This window comes from Staurois parvus, unplaced genomic scaffold (assembly GCF_062004578.1).
Source record: "Staurois parvus isolate SC_StPar_1 unplaced genomic scaffold, SC_StPar_1.0 ptg000142l, whole genome shotgun sequence".
NCBI lineage: Eukaryota > Metazoa > Chordata > Amphibia > Anura > Ranidae > Staurois > Staurois parvus.
The window spans coordinates 4,267,563-4,286,704 of NW_028317938.1; the positions used below are offsets into that span (position 1 = coordinate 4,267,563).

General features: G+C 40.2%; 1 protein-coding gene across 1 annotated transcript in view; it reads right to left on the reverse strand.

The window, feature by feature from the left end:
* Positions 1 to 5,245: 5,245 nt before the first annotated feature.
* LOC149465171 (protein AATF-like) overlaps positions 5,246 to 19,142 on the reverse strand; it is an 82,362-nt gene continuing 68,465 nt past the window's right edge. The window contains exon 4 of the mRNA XM_089673601.1: positions 5,246 to 5,538. Coding sequence (XP_089529727.1) covers positions 5,475 to 5,538 — 64 coding nt within the window. The 3' untranslated portion in view covers positions 5,246 to 5,474. The remainder of the gene's footprint in view (positions 5,539 to 19,142) is intronic.

A 19,142-nucleotide genomic window follows, 5' to 3' on the forward strand; every position in this document is an offset into this window, starting at 1 on the left:
AGGGTATTTACATCCAAATCAGGTGAATGGTGTAGGAATTACAACAGTTTGCATATGTGCCTCCCACTTTTTAAGGGACCAAAAGTAATGGGACAGAATAATAATCCTAAATCAAACTTTCACTTTTTAATACTTGGTTGCAAATTCTTCGCAGTCAATTACAGCCTGAAGTCTGGAACGCATAGACATCACCAGACGCTGGGTTTCATCCCTGGGGATGCTCTGCCAGGCCTCTACTGCAACTGTCTTCAGTTCCTGTTTGTTCATGGGGCATTTTCCCTTCAGTTTTGTCTTCAGCAAGTGAAATGCATGCTCAATCGGATTTAGGTCAGGTGATTGACTTGGCCATTGCATAACATTCCACTTCTTTCCCCTAAAAAACTCTTTGGTTGCTTTTGCAGTATGCTTTGGGTCATTGTCCATCTGCACTGTGAAGCGGCGTCCAATGAGTACTGAAGCATTTGCCTGAATATGAGCAGATAATATTGCCGGAAACACTTCAGAATTCATCCTGCTGCTTTTGTCAGCAGTCACATCATCAATAAATACAAGAGAACCAGTTCCATTGGCAGCCATACATGCCCACGCCATGACACTACCACCACCATGCTTCACTGATGAGGTGGTATGCTTAGGATCATGAGCAGGTCCTTTCCTTCTCCATACTCTTCTCTTCCCATCACTCTGGTACAAGTTAATCTTGGTCTCATCTGTCCATAGGATGTTGTTCCAGAACTGTGAAGGCTTTTTTAGATGTCGTCTGGCAAACTCTAATCTGGCCTTCCTGTTTTTGAGGCTCACCAGTGGTTTCCATCTTGTGGTGAACCCTCTGTATTCACTCTGGCAAAGTCTTCTCTTGATTGTTGACTTTGACACACATACACCTACCTCCTGGAGAGTGTTCTTGATCTGGCCAACTGTTGTGAAGGGTGTTTTCTTCACCAGGGAAAGAACTCTTCGGTCATCCACCACAGTTGTTTTCCGTGGTCTTCCTGGTCTTTTGGTGCTGCTGAGCTCACCGGTGCGTTCCTTCTTTTTAAGAATGTTCCAAACAGTTGTTTTGGACACACCTAATGTTTTTGCTATCTCTCAGATGAGTTTGCTTTGTTTTTTCAGCCTAATGATGGCTTGCTTCACTGATAGTGAGAGCTCTTTGGATCTCATCTTGAGAGTTGACAGCAACAGATTCCAAATGCAAATAGCACACTTGAAATGAACTCTGGACCTTTTATCTGCTCATTGTAATTGGAATAATGAGGGAATAAGACACACCTGGCCATGGAACAGCTGAGAATCCATTTGTCCCATTACTTTTGGTCCCTTAACAAGTGGGAGGCACATATGCAAACTGTTGTAATTTCTACACCGTTCAACTGATTTGGATGTAAATTCCCTCAAATTAAAGCTGACAGTCTGCAGTTAAAGCACATCTTGTTCATTTCCTTTCAAATCCATTGTGGTAGTGTATAGAGCCATAAATGTTAGAATTGTGTCGATGTCCCAATATTTATGGACCTGACTGTAGGTTGCACAGCTGCTGTAAGTGACAAAGTACCCACAGGTCCAGAAAGTGTCTTATGCAGAGCTTATAGCACATATATAATCATCGGAGAGAGATAACACATGATGGGTATACCAGAGGTCACGCATTCTAATATATCTTTGTCTCACCCATGGACCTACTCACAAAGCGAGTCATCAGAGGCTGTGACACATAGCTGCAGATTGCCTTACAGGTCCAGAGAACAAATCAGTACACTAGTTGTCTGCTGAGGGCCACAAGCAGCTCCCCGTGCCTGAGTCACATTACAGGCAGGCCTTGTAATCTAGTCCAATGAAGGACCTCCAGGAAGTGCTGAGGAGTAGCTGATGTGTAGAGACCAGCTCAAGCAGTGTAATAAAAGCCTTGCTTGAGGAGAGAAAATATTCACCAAGTATTTAAACGGTTACAGAAGGGAAAAAAAGTAAAATTATAGATAAAGATTTCCTCAGCAAGCCTGAGAAGAACATGTCAAAATTCATAGGACACCATCAAAAAACATAGCAGTTGGGATGTTTTTTGGGCCCGCTTAACAATTTTCTTAAGACAGTTTCTTCATCTCTTGAAGGCAGCAATATAACGCAGTTAAATATGATTGGCTACTGTGCCCCTCAATGGACAATACAGAAATGTATGTGTGTTTCCCCTTTTAACATTCAGAAGCAGCTTTGCTTTATACATGTCCCTGATCAGGTCTTAAATGTGCACCAGTGCAAGGTTAAATGAGTTCTAAAGCCACAGCACATACTTTCATTTTTATAGCATCGGCATTGTAATAGCAATACAAATGACAGTTATTTTTGACAATCTAATGTAAGCTTATTTGAAAATGATTTTATGCAGTGAGCGCTGCCTTTCTGTGAGCCATCTCCTTCAACAGCTTCCTGGATTTTCTGCATGCTTTTCAGACTTCTTCCCAGCTCATTACTTTGGACTTTAAAGACCATAGGGTCAATTTACTAAAGGTTACCGCATGCGATAACACGTGACGTGACTCATTTGCATAAATTATTGCATACAGTAACAAAATGTCCAATTCACAAAAAAAATAAACGATTCTGAGGTATTTAATGCAAAATTTAAAATGTGTCAGTAAATACCACAAAAAAAGCTGTTAAGTCCAATTTACAAACATAACAGAAAGTAAAAAAAGATGTGATATTTATCACCAGGGATTTGCTGGTGGTATCACATGCGGTATTTTTTCAGATGTAGCGGGACCTAAAGGGCCCATTATGGATGGGGGAGGGGAGCCCCACACTGTTTTTTTTCATTATTTGTAATTGCCCGCATGCTTTGTTTACATTCAGCTGTCAGTGGGATACTTACTGACAGCTGATGAGTCATCCATTGTTAAGGATGACACGGCTGGCTTCCTTAACCAGCTACCGTGTGATAAATTAGCTCATGAAAATATGCGACAATTACCGCAAGAGTTATTTACCACAAAATTCTTAGTGAATTGCACATTTGCAAAAAATTTACCACATGCGTTATTTTACCGCATTTTTTCAGTCGTTATTTAACTCATAGTCAATTGACACCCATGGGGTCAATACACTAGGAGATAAATAGTGCATGAATTTTTGAGTTAAAAAAACTCATGCGGTATTTATTTCGAAAGTAGTTAATTCACTAAAAAACATGCGTTATTTACCGAATGTGTAAAATATTTATGTTTTGCGATATTTAGCACTTTAATTTTGCATTATTTTTGGTGTTGTTTTTTCACAATTTTTTCTTTGCAGGCTAACATTGCACCAGAATGCACACAGCATTGACTGTGAAAACATTATAGTGTGTTTTCATTCACAAAATGATGAAATGTTACAATGTATTTTCATTCCTGAGCTCAGAGGAGAACATTTTTACACTGATACATTGTATAGTTTTCACTTTCTGGCCACTGCAGAGTTCCTCTAATTCAGGGGCATTGAATTAAAATTCACAGAGGTCCAGTCACTAACATTTTCTTCCAGCTGAGGTCCGAATTCCACGTTTGCTTCTTAATGGCACCTTCGGCAAATCAGTATCGTGCAGCTCGATTTAAAAAAAAGGGCCAGGGACTTTTTTCTTTGCGTTTCTGCATGCAAGACAGCCCATTGAAATGAACAGGCTGCCTACATGCAGAACATAAGTAACAATGATGGAAACCTATCCTCAGATCTTTCAGGTCACAATCCTGTTATTAACAACAGTGTTAATACCCCCCCCCCCCTTTACATCACAGTTCCATCCCCTTTGCATCAAGATCAGCCCTTCACATCACTCCGCCAATTAATATCACCTCACCTTCACATTCCTGTTCTCTGCCTCCTTTATATCAGCTCCCTCCTCCTTCGCATTACTGTCCTCGGCCCCTCTTCATATCACACCTTTCACATCCCTGTTGTCACCCCCCCCCCTCTTTTGTATCACCCTCACCTCCTCTTTCAGTTTTCTGTCCCCCTTTATTTCAGCCTACTCCTTTAAATTCCTGTCCTCACCCCCTTCACTTTCCTGTCCTCACTTCTACCATTCCTGTCCTCCCCTTTATATTACCCCCCTCCTCCAGATTCCTGTCCTCTGTCCCCTTTCACAATATCCTTGGCTTCCCCCAAATCCAGCAGTGACTGTAGTTCCCATTCATCTCCTATCTACAAAGGGCAGAAGGTGGGAGGCACATCAGTACACAGCTGACATCGGAGGCCGGACAGCTCAAGATTGATGTCGGGAGGCACATCAGTATACAGCTGACATCGGAGGCAGGACAGCTCAAGATTGATGTCGGGAGGCACATCAGTATACAGCTGACATCAGATGCAGGACAGCTCCAGATGGATGGTGGAAGCTGCACAACTTTTCTTGCAACCAGTCATGTGCTGTTTAACTTTAAATGTTAACGTGACAGTTCCAGCCCTCCATCTGGAGCCTCCAATGTCCGTTCTAGACTGATGTGCCTCCTGCTATCCATCTGGCGTTGTTCTGTCTCCGATGTCAGTTGGCTGAGGACAACAGAAGTGATGGCAGCTGAGCGGAAGAGCTGGCTCTTAAATGGTGGGACTGCGTCCGGTCCGGATGGGACAGCAACCCGGTCCAGATCTGGACCGCGGTTCACCATTTAGTGATGTCTGTTCTAATTGTTATTTCGTACATTTCTAAAATGCCACCACCAAACACCAGGTGATGAATAACTAATGTGTTTTTTAATGATTTATCTAATTTTTTTGCAGTATTTATCCCACTATTTTACCAAATGTGTGGTATTTACCTCATATTCGATATTTCACTTTGATTAACTGACTCTTTTATCTCATGCGATATTTCTGAAAAATGAGTCACGTGGTCTTAATATCGCATGCGGTAATCTTTAGTAAATTGACCCCATGTTACCCATGGTAATTTGCTGTCTCTTGAAACAACTTTCATCACTTCTGTAGTTCAGACAGCAAGCTCTGTGAAATGTGTGACACAAGCAGTAACAGGGCATAGTGCATGTGCCACTGTATTCAAGGAAATAAATGTATGGGATTTTTCAGACTTCAAGCACCTTTGTAATAAAACAAATAGGCTAGAAATAATTGAAATTCAGTGTGGAAATGAATATATGATTTTAAATTTTGAACTTAGATACACTTTAAAAATTGTTGCAGATTCAATAGTAAAATGATCATTTATGTATGTAAATGTGTCAGGTTTCATGCTTAATCTTGGTAGTACAAAAAGTACATCATAAAATGTCTTTAATATCTTAATTTCATACAAAAGAGCAAGAACCATCATTTTATCCAAAAATACCCAAGGATGAAATTGGTTCTCTTTCCAAAACTCTCTCCATAGATTCCAAAACTATATCCAAACATTTTAATGTGCAGACTATAAAACTGCATAGGGTGATTCCATCAAGACTCAGGGTTCCTAAAAAAGAAATATGGCACGATGACTCCAACTGTAATTACAAAGACTTTTCATCATCTAGATGTTTCATTCTTCCAAATAAGGACTGATAGAGTTCAGTTCTGTGGGAATATAAGAAAAACGGCCTTTAGTCATGTGAGGTATAATTGATACAAAGCTGCAATCTTTTGTGAGCCAAAGTCTAACAAAAAATATAATAAATTGCAGACTGCAAAACAGCCACAAATGTTATCTGTGCATTCTCAAGCTCCACTTCTTGGATGTGTTTAACAAAAGCAGTGGACATGGATGAGGTGTACTTACTGTGGTATATTGTATACAGTAGTTATATATTAAAACCAAAGCCTGAGAACCACAGTGCTGCATGTGTTAAAATGCACTGCAGGGACAGAGGAGATGTATGCTCCATTCACCATTCCTCAAAGAATACCAAGAGCTCCATGCCAGGCCGACATTCTATGGGCCTTTATACAAACTGAATAAGAAAGCAAATTGCCAAGCACCAGCCTATTGTTCTAAGCCAACATTACACTGTTTCATATTAAAATAAGTGATGTGTATTGATGCTGAAGTCTTTCTTCACATTGCACCATGCACACTAGCATTATTTCAAGCTCCTAGAAGCTATCAGTTTTTTTTTCTGCTCTTAGAAGCTAAATAGCGTTATCTTATGTATCCATGCACGCTATTTTAGGCTAGTAGCATATTTTCAAGCTTCGCCATTGAGGAACAGAAAAAAAAAAGTTTTTGTAGAGTTTTTGGGAGCGTTTTTCCAGCACAAAAAACGCTGAATGCTCTTAAAACGCTCCTAACAGCTTTTTTCTAGCCTTTGTTGTTCCCTACATGTGCTGTAAAAATGACAATAAAACTCTAACACTCCTAAACACATCTAAATGCTACTAAAAACTAGCATTTTTTAATCGAGTTTTTTCCAGCATATTTTGGGCTTAAAAAATGCTAGTGTGCATGGAGTGAGTGTGGCTAGTCTCCATAGGCAAATCACCTATTGGCAAACCACTGATAAAACGAATGTGAAAAAATTTTAAGCATTCAGCAGCTGCAAATGTTACTGAGATTCTGATTTCCTGTTGCTAAAGGGGATGTTGGGTGAACTCTAGTGAAAGTGCTTTGATTAGGTGAGTGACACTTGCACTGATATTTGAAAAGGTGGTAAATCTTATCACAGGTATTCAGTTGGGAAGTAACAGCATAATGGTAGGTAAATCGATAACTTTGCCCCAAAGTGTTACTTGAACTAGGTTTTGGCAGGTGGAATCTGGGAGAAATATAGTGGTCATTATTAACCACTTGCCTACTGGGCACTTATACCCCCTTCTTTACCAGGCCAATTTTCAGCTTTCAGCGCTGTCGCACTTTGATTGACAATTGCGCGGTAATGCAAGATAGTACCCATATGAAATTTTTATAATTTTTTTCTCTCAACTAGAGCTTTCTTTTGGTGGTATTTAATCGCTGCTGGGCGCTTTACTTTTTGCGCTATAAACAAAAAATGTTTAAAAAATTTTATAAAAAAAAAAGCTAATTTTTCGTTGTTTCTATTATAAAATTTTTCAAACAGGTAATTTTTCTCCCTCACTGATGTGCGTTGATGAGGCAGCACTGATAGGCAGCACTGAAGGGCACGGATAGGCGGCACTGATAGGTAGCACTAATGAGGTGTCACGGATAGGCGGCACTAATAGGCGGCACTTATGATGGGTACTGATAGACAGCACTGATTGGTGGCACTGACTGGCATTACTGTTGGGCACTGGCAGCACTGCAAGGCATTGACTGGCGCAACTGCTGGGCACTGACTGGCACAACCGCTGGGCACTGACTGGTGGTACTGACTGGCAGCACTGCATTGATGGGCACTGGTGGATGGCACTGGTGGGCACATGTGGGTGGCACTGCTGGGCACAGGTAGGTGGCACTGCTGGGCACAGGTAGGTGGCACTGCTGAGCGGCACTGCTGGGCACAGGTGGGCAGAACTGGGGGGTGGCACTGCTGGGCACCAATCATCAGGGCACTGATCATCAGTGCCCTGATGATCGGTGCCGATCCCTGCTCTGAGAACTGCTGGTTCTCGGCAGTACTTTCCTCGCGCTCTGACAGCGTGAGGAAAGTGCATTTCCGGTTGATCAGCGTTTCATTGGACATGTCTGATCACGTGGTAAAAGGCCGCTGCGATTGGCCTTTTACCACATCATGTGATCAGCTGTGTCCGTAGGACACAGCGATCATGGAGATCGCCGGGGGCGCGCAGGAGAGCGCATTCTGGGAGGACGTCATATGACGCCCTCCCAGAACTAGCCGGCCGCAGTGTAGCCATCATTCGGCTATCTGCAGTTAGCAAGAAGTTAAGATGTATGTAGAGGCAACTTTTTTGCATTTTGGATTGATTACAAGTTAAATTTTTATTGTTATCTTTGTTTCTGCAGTGGGATTTACCCACTTTACTTGTCTTGGTGACTGTTGTCATCAAGACAGAAAGTGGGAAATCCAAATCTTTGGAGCAAGAGGTGAAAATCCTCCAAAGGGGACAACTGTTCCTGTGACAACTCTTTAAAGTGATATTAAATTCTTTTTTTAAATGACAAACATGTCATACTTACCTGCTCTGTGCATTTGTTTTGGGGGGAGCTGCACACATAAGGTAAAAACCTCCAGCCTTCACAACCACTTTATCCCCTTGACGCCGACGTAACAAAAATATGCGGCCTCACAGAACTGGGCTTTTTTCCATGAGGCCGCATATTTGCGTACCTGTCTTTGTGCTGGGAGCACGCTACACGGTGTCACCGAGAGCACTGGGGCCCGTTCTAATGATCGGAACCCGGGACTCCCAATTCCGGGTCACATGATCGCGTTGATAAAAAAAAAAAAAAAGGGATAAATAAATATTAAAAAAAAAAAAGAAAAATACCTAGATGAAGGTTTGATCTAGTTCAGTGCCAGGGTTAGTGTTTGGGTCAAAAGTCACGATTTAAAAAAAATTTTGGTGTCAGTGTCATTATGTTTTAAGTAAAAAAAAAAAAAAAAAAAAAAAAAAAGACAAAAATAAAACGTGCACTATTTTTTCTGGGCTGTAGTATGGGTACAAACAACAAATAACATACACATATACAGTTGTGTCCAAAATTATTCAACCCCCAATGCTGTAAAGGGGTTTAGGGACTATAGTGTACATTTGGAATTGTATTCAGAATCAAATCCTACAAGGACGTTGTAACTACCCAAATGCAACTAAAATGACATCAATTGTTTATGTAATACAGTAGTAAATGGTTCTTATGTGGTTTCTTCATTGCCACAATTATTCAACCCCTTAAAGACTACCACTCTGAAGAACAGAGGTTCATACAGGTGCTTTCCATCAGGTATTGAAAACACCTGTGGATGTCACCGAGCAGCAATCAAGCATAATAAGCACCAATTAGGCAGCTTTAAAATGACTGTGATACTCAGCTCCTTCTAGACATTTACTGGTGTGGTTACAAACATGGTGAAGGCAAGAGAATGGTCCAGGAAGACAAGAGAAGAGGTGATTTCTCTTCACAGGAAGGGCAATGGCTATAAGAAGATTGCAAAGATGTTAAACATACCAAGAGACACCTTAGGAAGCATCATTCGCAAATTCAAGGCAAAGGGCACTGTTGAAACGCTACCTGGTCGTGGCAGAAAGAAGATGCTGACTTCGACTGCTGTGCGCTACCTGAAGCGTAGAGTGGAGAGAAGTCCCCGTGTGACTGCTGAGGAACTGAGAAAAGATTTGTCAGATGTGGGTACAGAAGTTTCAGCCCAGACAATAAGACGCACACTGCGTAATGAAGGCCTCCGTGCCAGAACTCCCAGGCGTACCCCCTTGCTGTCTCCAAAGAATAAGAAGAGTCGACTGCAGTATGCCAAAAGCCATGTGGACAAACCACAAAAGTTGTGGGATAGTGTTCTGTGGACTGATGAAACAAAATTAGAACTGTTTGGGCCCATGGATCAACGCTATGTTTGGAGGAGGAAGAACAAGGCCTATGATGAAAAGAACACCTTGCCTACTGTGAAGCATGGTGGAGGGTCAATCATGCTTTGGGGCTGTTTTGCTTCTGCAGGTACAGGGAAGCTTCAGCGTGTGCAAGGTACCATGAATTCTCTTCAGTACCAGGAGATATTGGATGGAAACGTGATGCAGTCCGTCACACACCTGAGGCTTGGGAGACGTTGGACCTTTCAACAGGACAATGATCCCAAGCATACCTCCAAGTCCACTAGAGCATGGTTGCAGAGGAAAGGCTGGAACATTTTGGAGTGGCCATCGCAGTCACCAGACTTAAATCCGATTGAGAACCTCTGGTGGGACTTAAAGAAAGCAGTTGCAGTGCGCAAGCCTAAGAATGTGACTGAACTGGAGGCCTTTGCCCATGAAGAATGGGCGAAGATACCCGTAGATCGCTGCAAGACACTTGTGTCAAGCTATGCTTCACGTTTAAAAGCTGTTATAACTGTAAAAGGATGCTGTACTAAGTACTAAGATTGAATGTCACTTGGGGGTTGAATAAAACTGATAATGCTGTGAGCACAGAAAAGACATTTGTGGTTATTTCATTATAACTGTTATGTTATATTTGTCTGACCTACAAGTGCCTCTTTAATGTAAATGTAAGCAAGATGACTGAATGATCAAAAGCAATGTCAAACTGGCCAAAACACTCAATTTCAGTGGGGGTTGAATAATTTTGGACACAACTGTATGGTATAGATGCAATCGTCAAGAGCTGGAAAATGTATTTTGGGTTGTTCTATCGAGGTAGGTTATGGTAGTAACAAGAAACACACAACTAAATAAAAAAAAATATTTTGTTTTACTATTTTGGGCCAGTCTTCCTTTGATAAGAAAAAAAAACAGGAGATATCCATTACCATTTACCACCAAATGAAAGCCCAAATTGTCCTGAAAAAAACAAGGTATAATTCACCTGGATGTACAAAATAGCTGTGATGATATGTACAGTTTTACTAACACATCAACGTTGCGAAATTGTGCTTAGGCATTTAGATTTGTTTTACCCTTAGGCGTGAAGGGGTTAAGATGGCAATTCTCTTGAACTATTCTGTTGGAGAGATTTCCTCTCATTTCCAGTTTTGAATCAAGGGCAGGAAATGTCAGAAAAAATCTCCCCAGCAGGAAAAGAAATGCAAAAATCAAAGAAAAAACCTGACTCCTAGGGTTTTAACAGCATTCCCGCTGCCCTATAGTAGAAATACTGCTACAGCGTGGTAGAGTTGCGCAAAATTACGTATATATATATGATTGGCATATCCGGGTAGGGCAGGTGTGCGCGCTACCCTACTGGCACCCATCGATCGCCGAGTAACATGACAGGGGAGAGACCTGTGTGTAAACAATATAGGTCTCTTTCCTGCCAGTAGTAACATGCTTCTGTGTATTTCTCTGTACAGCAGAGAAATACACAGTAGTAGGTTTCCCTAGTAAAACACACACAGCACAATATGTTAAACAGCACACTGTTAACCCTTTGATCACCCCAGAGGTTAACCCCTTCCTGCCCAGTGTCATTAGTACAGTGTCAGTGCTTTTTATTAGTGTCATTGGGATGTGAGTGGCAGTTAGTCAGTTTCCACTTAGTGTCAGAATGCCCACTGCAGTTCCGCTATATGTCGCTGATCGCAGCCATTACTAGTATGCAAAAAATATATAAAAATTCCAGTATATATACCCCCATTTGTAGATGCTATAACTTTCACGTACACCAATTAATTTACATGTATTGGGATTTACATACATTTTAGCCTAAATGTATTACGAAATTTGATTTTCTAATTTTTTTTACTGGATGTTTTATAGCAAAAAGTTATACATTTTTTTTTCAAAATTGTCAGTCTTTTTTTGTTTATAGCACAAAAAAATAAAAAAACACACAGGTGATCAAATATCACTGAAAGAAAGCTCTATTTGTGGGAAAAAAGGACATAACTGTAATTCATGTACAGTGTTGCATGGTCGCGCAATTGCCAGTTAAAGTAACGCAGCATCGTATCTCAAAAAATAGCCTGGTCAGGAAGGGGGGTAAATCCTCTGGAGGGCAAGTGGTTACCCCTTCTCTGCTCTATTTAAAACAAACATTAACTTAAGATGCCTAATAGCCATATACATATTTCAGAAGATCACTAACTAAATGTGTATGTGTGAGAAAAAAAAGAAAACAGGTAAACACAAAGTTCACTTCTTAAAACGCACAAAAAGATGTACATTCTTTCTATAAATATCAGCTCCTATTAGTCTTTAAATCCAGTCAGATACAGATGTCACACAGAAGGGTACTGAAAACATCCAATGAATCAGTCACACAAATAAATAACCATCTATAAAAGAAACGCATACAATGCTGTCTGTCGCTATTGCAGCAAGGAGTTGGATCTGAAAATTGCTATACTGTATATGAATGTCAAAGCACAAATATTTCAGATTTATAAAGCAGTCTGTGTTTTGACAGATCTATAGCATTACTGAAAAGTATCAGACATACCGTTATCCTCTGCCGTCACTCTGTTGTCATGAAATGGTTAAAATTGAAGTACAATCAGAGGTCAGGGAATATGTCCTCTTATGTGGTTCTTGCCTTCTCCATGCACTGCTATGCCAGTGTAATTTCTAGGTAGTAAGCACCACTTACTGTCCACAGCAGGGTTTACATGTCAGCAGCTGCCGCCGCATTGCTGAAACTGGTATTTTCACAGAGCATCATTTCACACACAGGTAGGCAATGCTGATGAACATGCCGTTTTTCTCACGTCAAGCCAGCCTGGAAAGTTGCCTGTGTTCAAACCAATAGAGCTCCTTTGGGGAACTGTTTGTGTGCGACATAAAATGCACTGTATGGGACTGCACACTGTAATAGCCAGAATCAACTGTGTTATGGATACAAAGGTACAGACATTATATAACCTGCAGTTCTCTGGAGGTTTGATAACAGTAATGCTGCTTATATATAGTTCAATGAGAAAGTATTTTGTCCTCATCTGGATTTCTTGCTGTATGTGAAATTTTAGTTTCTTCAACTAAAATCGTGCAAAAAAAAAAAAAAAGGTAACTATACAAACAAAATAGTTTTTATTTAAATTATGTATTTTTATTAACTGAATAGAGTGTTTCCCCACTCCAGGTGGCAATACAGTAAGTCCTCAACTTACGAATATTCGAGTTGCGAACTTTCAAAGATGCGAACAAGCATTCACATGCCAAATCACGAAAGTAGCTCACGTTTCTGCCGGACATTGTCAACTGTGTGCACCCTCTGCCACAAACGGTTGTTCTGCTGTGTACTTTACAGTTTAGCAGTGCTTCTCAACCTTTTTTCAGTCAAGACACCCTTTGAATATATGGACAATTTTAAGGCACCCTCTATAATTATGGACAGTCCTGAGGTACCCCATTCTAAAATGTAAAAAACTATTCTAATAGTTTAATAAAATGCAACAGCATCCACACATGTAGGACACCCAATGCTAGAGGCGATTTATTCTTCCAAAGGAAATACACTTTTGCACACTGATCCTGACTAGTATGCCAATGTTTCTCTTCTCCCTCAGTTTTTCTCCATCACTGAGCTAATGTGACCCCAGTGCTGACGGAGAGGATGCAGGGGAGGGTCAAACAAGGATGCTGTGTCATTGTTTGTCAGGATGCCGAAGGCTAGAAGGCTGCAATGGTGCACAACGAAGACCTGTGGCTTTGTGTAACTAAAGGTCAGGCTTCTTCCACCCGCTGGCTTGTATACAAGTTTTGGGCAACTTTTAGACATTTTGCCAAGGCACCCCTGAAGAAACCTCAAAGCACCCCAGGGTGCCTGGGCACTCTGGTTGAGAAAGGCTGCTGTATAGTATAGTGTACAGAAGTACAGTGTTGATTTCAAGCCTAGGATGTCTGGAAACAAGCATAAAAGCAGCAGTCTTGTCTGGTCACCCCTGTATGTCAGCTCTTGTACTGTACTACTGTACTTTTCAAGGTACTGCAAGATTAAACCTCCTTTCTTTACATTATTTCTTGTGTTTGTTTTTTATGCATTATTTGTGTGAAAAATATTATAACTCTTACTTTGTTGGACTTACAAACAAATTAGACTTACAAATGAACTCCCAGAATGGAATGGAACTTGTTCGTAAGCAGGGGACTTACTGTATATGAAAAAGTAATTGTTCCCTACATCTTACACCCTGATCACACCGATCTGACTTTTAAATTACGTGACTTCCAGTGAAGTCGCACAGTTTCAAAGTTGGATGTCATTCCGACTTGAGGTGTGACTTGCAAGATCTGCTGCTTGCAAGATACAGTTGTCTATGCAATTTGCCCCTGAAGTAGTACATGCACTACTATAGAAATTGGTGCGGCTCTGACCAAGTCAGAATTGCACCGATATGACCACTTTAATTGCCGACAATAGGGTGCGTCTTGCCATGCAATTTGCAACTCGCATGCATGGCAAGTCGCACCCGGTGTGACCAGGCACATAAGTTCCACTATCCGGAAAAATGTTTTACCGCAATTTTTCAATGTGGTTTCCACATGTAAAAACAATCAGTATCTGAAATTTTGTTTCAATATTTATTTATTTTTTTCTCCACATTTACATGCAGCCCAAACCGTCTAAAAAAACTGACAATGATAAGGATTGAATCAAACATTGCCCAATACAGTTAATTAAAGACATTATCTATGCGCACATTAACCTTCCCCTATGCCAGTTACTGTGGTAAATACATACATATTATGCTATTTATTCATGCATACGTAATTTAATATTAGATAATACCTGAGGATCTGAAAACAATGCAGTGTCATGTAGAATTGTGTGTGCTGAGCATAATTCTTTAGGTACATTAACATGACATACCAGATACATGATCCAGCAGAAAATGGCTGGATTGGGTAACACCCAGGCTTTATGACTCTCCACTGACAGTAAGATATGCACGCGTGTGAATGTGTTTGCATTTACTTTTACATGTAGTGTAATGTGCATTTTCTATTTTTCTCACTAAAGACTACCATAAGAAAGACTTATCATAAAATGATAGAAAAATGATAGCCTGTCCCCTCTTCAAAAACAAAATAAAGCGCAATCTAAAATGTAATGATGTTCACACAATCAACCACACCAAGCTGTCAAAACAAACCTTTCTATAGGAAATGTGGGTAAAATCACATTCTGTATGAATGGCATGTCAAGTATTGCCCTTCAAATCTAAATTTTATGCTAGAAGTTGTATGGTATCTGAACTATACAGCTTTTTCACAGAAAATAGTCTATGGCACTAGATCTGGCTCCAGGGGAACAACTATGAGCAGAGGAGTTGGAGTGGCCCACTCAGGTCTCTTTTCCCCAAGCTATTCTTCTGTTCCAATACTGTTCCCCCTGCCTTCTCCCACCTTAAATCGGACATTGCACTAATAATCAAGGTCTGCTTAAAAATTAGTGCCCCCTCCTCCATAAAAATAGAAGCATTAACATGAAAAGAAGTGAAGAAAAAAGTAAATATACTTCCCTTGACTTCCATACTGTAGATTGGTTGTCACCAACCTTCTGCAGAGATCATACCACTAGATGCGTCAGCACAGTGCAAGACCATCTTCTTATGAGAAGGTGCATCGTCACAGCACCATTGCCTAGGTGCCATGGGTGGAAGCTAGGGGGTTACGTATGTATGTTTAGACTGCAGGGAGCATTTACTCTCTGGCTGATATACTGTAGCTACCAGTCAGAGGCTGGGACTTAAAGTACACTTCCAGAAAGTAGAAGTGTTGACATGTGACCCAGAGGGTGTACAGTGTTTGAAACCAGGTATGGTACTTGGGGAAAATATCCTACTAGGGGAGCTACTAGTTGGAGCGGGTATATATTCTTCTGGGGGAAGGTATATTATCATGGGACTATTTATTTCAGGTACTTATATAGCGCCGTCAATTTACGCAGCGCTTTACATATATATAGTACATTCCCATCAGTCCCTAACCCTCAAGGGGAATACAATCTAAGGTCACTAACTCACATTCATACATACACATATTAGGGCCAATTTAGACAGGATCCAATTAACCTACCAGAATGTCTTTGGACTATGTTGTTGATAGCTTTGTCTATTGTCAAACATCAGTGCAATCTGTCCACCAATACTTTGACACTGCCATATACAAGAAAGAGTGGTTGTTGGTTATGCCTGTGAAATTGTATCACTGTGAAATGCACCAATTTCTGCAATGGGGTTCAGACATATGTAGACTCAATTTTGTCTTTTTTTTTTAAACACATTTTCAAAGGACATTGAAATTGGTGTATATTAAATAACACTCTATATGTCACATTAATGTCATTAATATTAAAACTTTTCATTTAAAAAAAAAAAAATCTCAGTAATTTTACAATAAATATTGCATGTCACCAATGTTTGCTCCTGCAAGTGAAAATGTGTTTTGGAATAATGGGATTGTGCCAAAGCACTGGACTGTGAACTGAAAGAATAAAGCTCACATGCTGCACAGTGTGACCTTACCCAAGTCATTTGTCCTTCCCAGAGACAATTCTACACCTGCAGCATAATATAGTGTACATATACGTGTCTCTGTAGCAATATACTTTTCGCTATCTATTTCTCCCAGCCACACAAAACACGTTACAATTACAAGTAGCGCACGACATTACTTTCACAGGATTGTTCTATACCACAATTAGATTTTAATCACTTTCACATTCCTGAATCCTGGTCACAACTACTGTATTTCTAAGCTATTCCTTAAACAAAATTAAACAACCTAATCTGATCAACACCCACACTAATAGCCAGGATAAAGATTCACATTATAAGGGTTGGCATATAAAAATTAAAACTCACTATATTATTGATACATCTAGATCTTTCACATTACAATTAGGCCTTTTACAAGCGTATGGACACGTTTAAAGGCATCAAGCACTTGGGCATTAATTCATTACATTGGACAGAATAATTATTTAATATTTATTCAAGCACTAAATGCACCTAGTGTTAACATGTGACAAGTGTTCTCTCTGCCAAAAAGCTGCTGCTCCTGGACACACTAGCCCTGGGGTTTTTTTCCTGCTGGTAAAAGTCCCTGCCACTTAAAGCTCCTAAAAGTCTATGTGTGCATGGACACATAGGATAACATGGAGAGGCATTTAGAAGCAGTATAAAAAAAACAAAAACAAATACACCCGAAGTCCTCAAGCACACTGGACATGTTTACAACAGCTGTTTTTGGCTTTTGCAGGTTTTTTTCTACAGTCAGTAAACTCTCCAGCATGTTATCCTATGTGTCCATGCACACATAGGCTTAAATTAGTCTTTTTTTGCAGGGGCGTTTATTGGCTGGAAAAACCCTGGTAAATGCGGTAAAACGCGAAAAAACAGTGTTTTTTTACTTTTTTTAGAGCAAAATTTTGGGCGTGTGTGTAAAAAATGCAAACGCGAAAAACGTGACTAAACACTAATGCAAACATGCAAAAAAATGCTGAAAACCTCTAGTTTTTAACGTGACTTTACACAACTAACGCTACCAGCATTATTGAAACGCCCAGTGTGCATGGAACCTAAAAGTGGCTGCAAAAACTCCGTGTGCATGAGGTCTTAAAATCTGTTTGTGTGTTTGCAAGTAACAAAATTTATGTACCAAAACATATGTAAACATGTTAATATTTCATGAAAAATACTTAATCTTCAAAAGATTCAAACTCCTGCCTGTCTTGCATTACCCTAATGGGTCAAGGGATTGAGGTTTGCTTATAAGCCATATTTTAATTTGAAAACTGTGGACATCACAGATCCAGAAAAAAAGATGGTGAAAAATCTATTTTAAGCCCGCTAATGTGTTCATAATTATCATTTAAAGGGGTCTTAAACACAGTTTACATACTGTACCATGGTTGAAATAGAGTATGACTATTTAAAGTTATTATTATTATTATAAGTTCCCATTCAGAGTGGAAATCAGGCTGACAGTGGGTGGTTACAAACAGATTCTTATAATTCAAGAACAGACACTTATAATGCAACATGTGATCAGGCGCTGGGAGATTAGGGTGGGGTTAAGACATATGTATACAGTTAGGTCCATATATGTTTGGACAAAGGCACAATTTAATTTTTTTTCAGGTATTTACCAAAACATATTCAAGCTACAGTTATATCATGGATATTGGCTGAGAGTGCACACTCTCAGGTTTAATTTGAGGGTATGTACATCCAAATTAGAGGAAGCGTTTAGGAATTACAGCTCTTAAGAGTAGCCACCCCCCCTTTTTCAAGGGACAAAAGTAATTGGATAATTGAATAAAAAGCTGTTTTATGGCCAGGTTTGGGCTACTTCGTTATTTCTTCATCAATTAAGCAGGTAAAAGGTCTGGAGTTGATTCTAAGTGTGGTATTTGCATTTTGAATCTATTGCTGTCAACCTACATCATGCGTTCAAAGGAGCTGTACATGCAAGTGAAACAGGCCACTGTAAGGCTTGAAAAATGAAACACATCCATCAGAGAGATAGCAGCAACATTAGGAGTGGCCAAATCAACAGTTTGGTACATTCTGAGGAAAGAAGAACGCACTGGTGAGCTCAGCAACATAAAAAGGCATGGACATCCACAGAAGACAACAGTGGTGGATGATCGCAGGATTCTCTTTATGGTAAAGAAAAACCTATTCACAAGATCCAGACAAGTGAAGAACACTCTCCAGGAGGTGGGCGTAACATTGTCAAAGTCTACAACCAAGAGAAAACTTCACGAGAGCAAATACAGAGTGTTCACCACAAGATACAAACCATTCATAAGCCTGAAAAATAGAAAAGCCAGGTTAGACTTTACCAAAAAAACATCTAAAAAATCCAGACCAGTTCTGGAAAAGCATTCTTTGGACGGATGAAAGATTAATCTGTACCAGAATGACAGGAAGAAAAAAGTGTGGAGCAGGCTTGGAACAGCTCATGATTCAAAGCACACAACGTCATCTGTAAAACATGGTGGAGGTAGTGTGATGGCATGGGCATGAATGGCTTCCAGTGGCACTGGGTCATTGGTGTTTACTGATGATGTGACAGAAGCAGCTGGTTGAATTCTGCTGTGTTTAGAAATATACTGTCTGCCCAGATTCAGCTAAATGCAGCAAAGTTGATTGGACGGCGCTTCACAGTACAGATGGACAATGATCCAAAACACACTGCAAAAGCAACCCAGGAGCTTTTGAAGGAAAAGACGTGGAATATTCTACAATGGCCGAGTCAATCACCTGATCTCAACCCAATTGAGCATGCATTTCACTTGCTGAAGGCAAAACTAAAAGGCAAAAAGACCCACAAAGAACAACTGAAGACAGCTGCAGTTAGAGCCTGGCAAGACATCAGAATGGAGGAAACCCAGTCTTTGGTAATGTCCATGGGTTCCAGACTTCAGGCAATCATTGCCAGTAAAAAATTCTCAACATTGCCAGTAAAGGATTCTCAACAAAGTATTACAAATGAACATTTTTTTATGATTATATTCAATTGTTCAATTACTTTTGGTCCCTTGAAAAAGGGGGGATGGCTACTCTTAAACCCTTCCTCCAATTGGTATATACCCTCAAATTAAGCCTGAGAGTGTGCACTTTCAGCCCATATCCATTATAGAACTACATCTT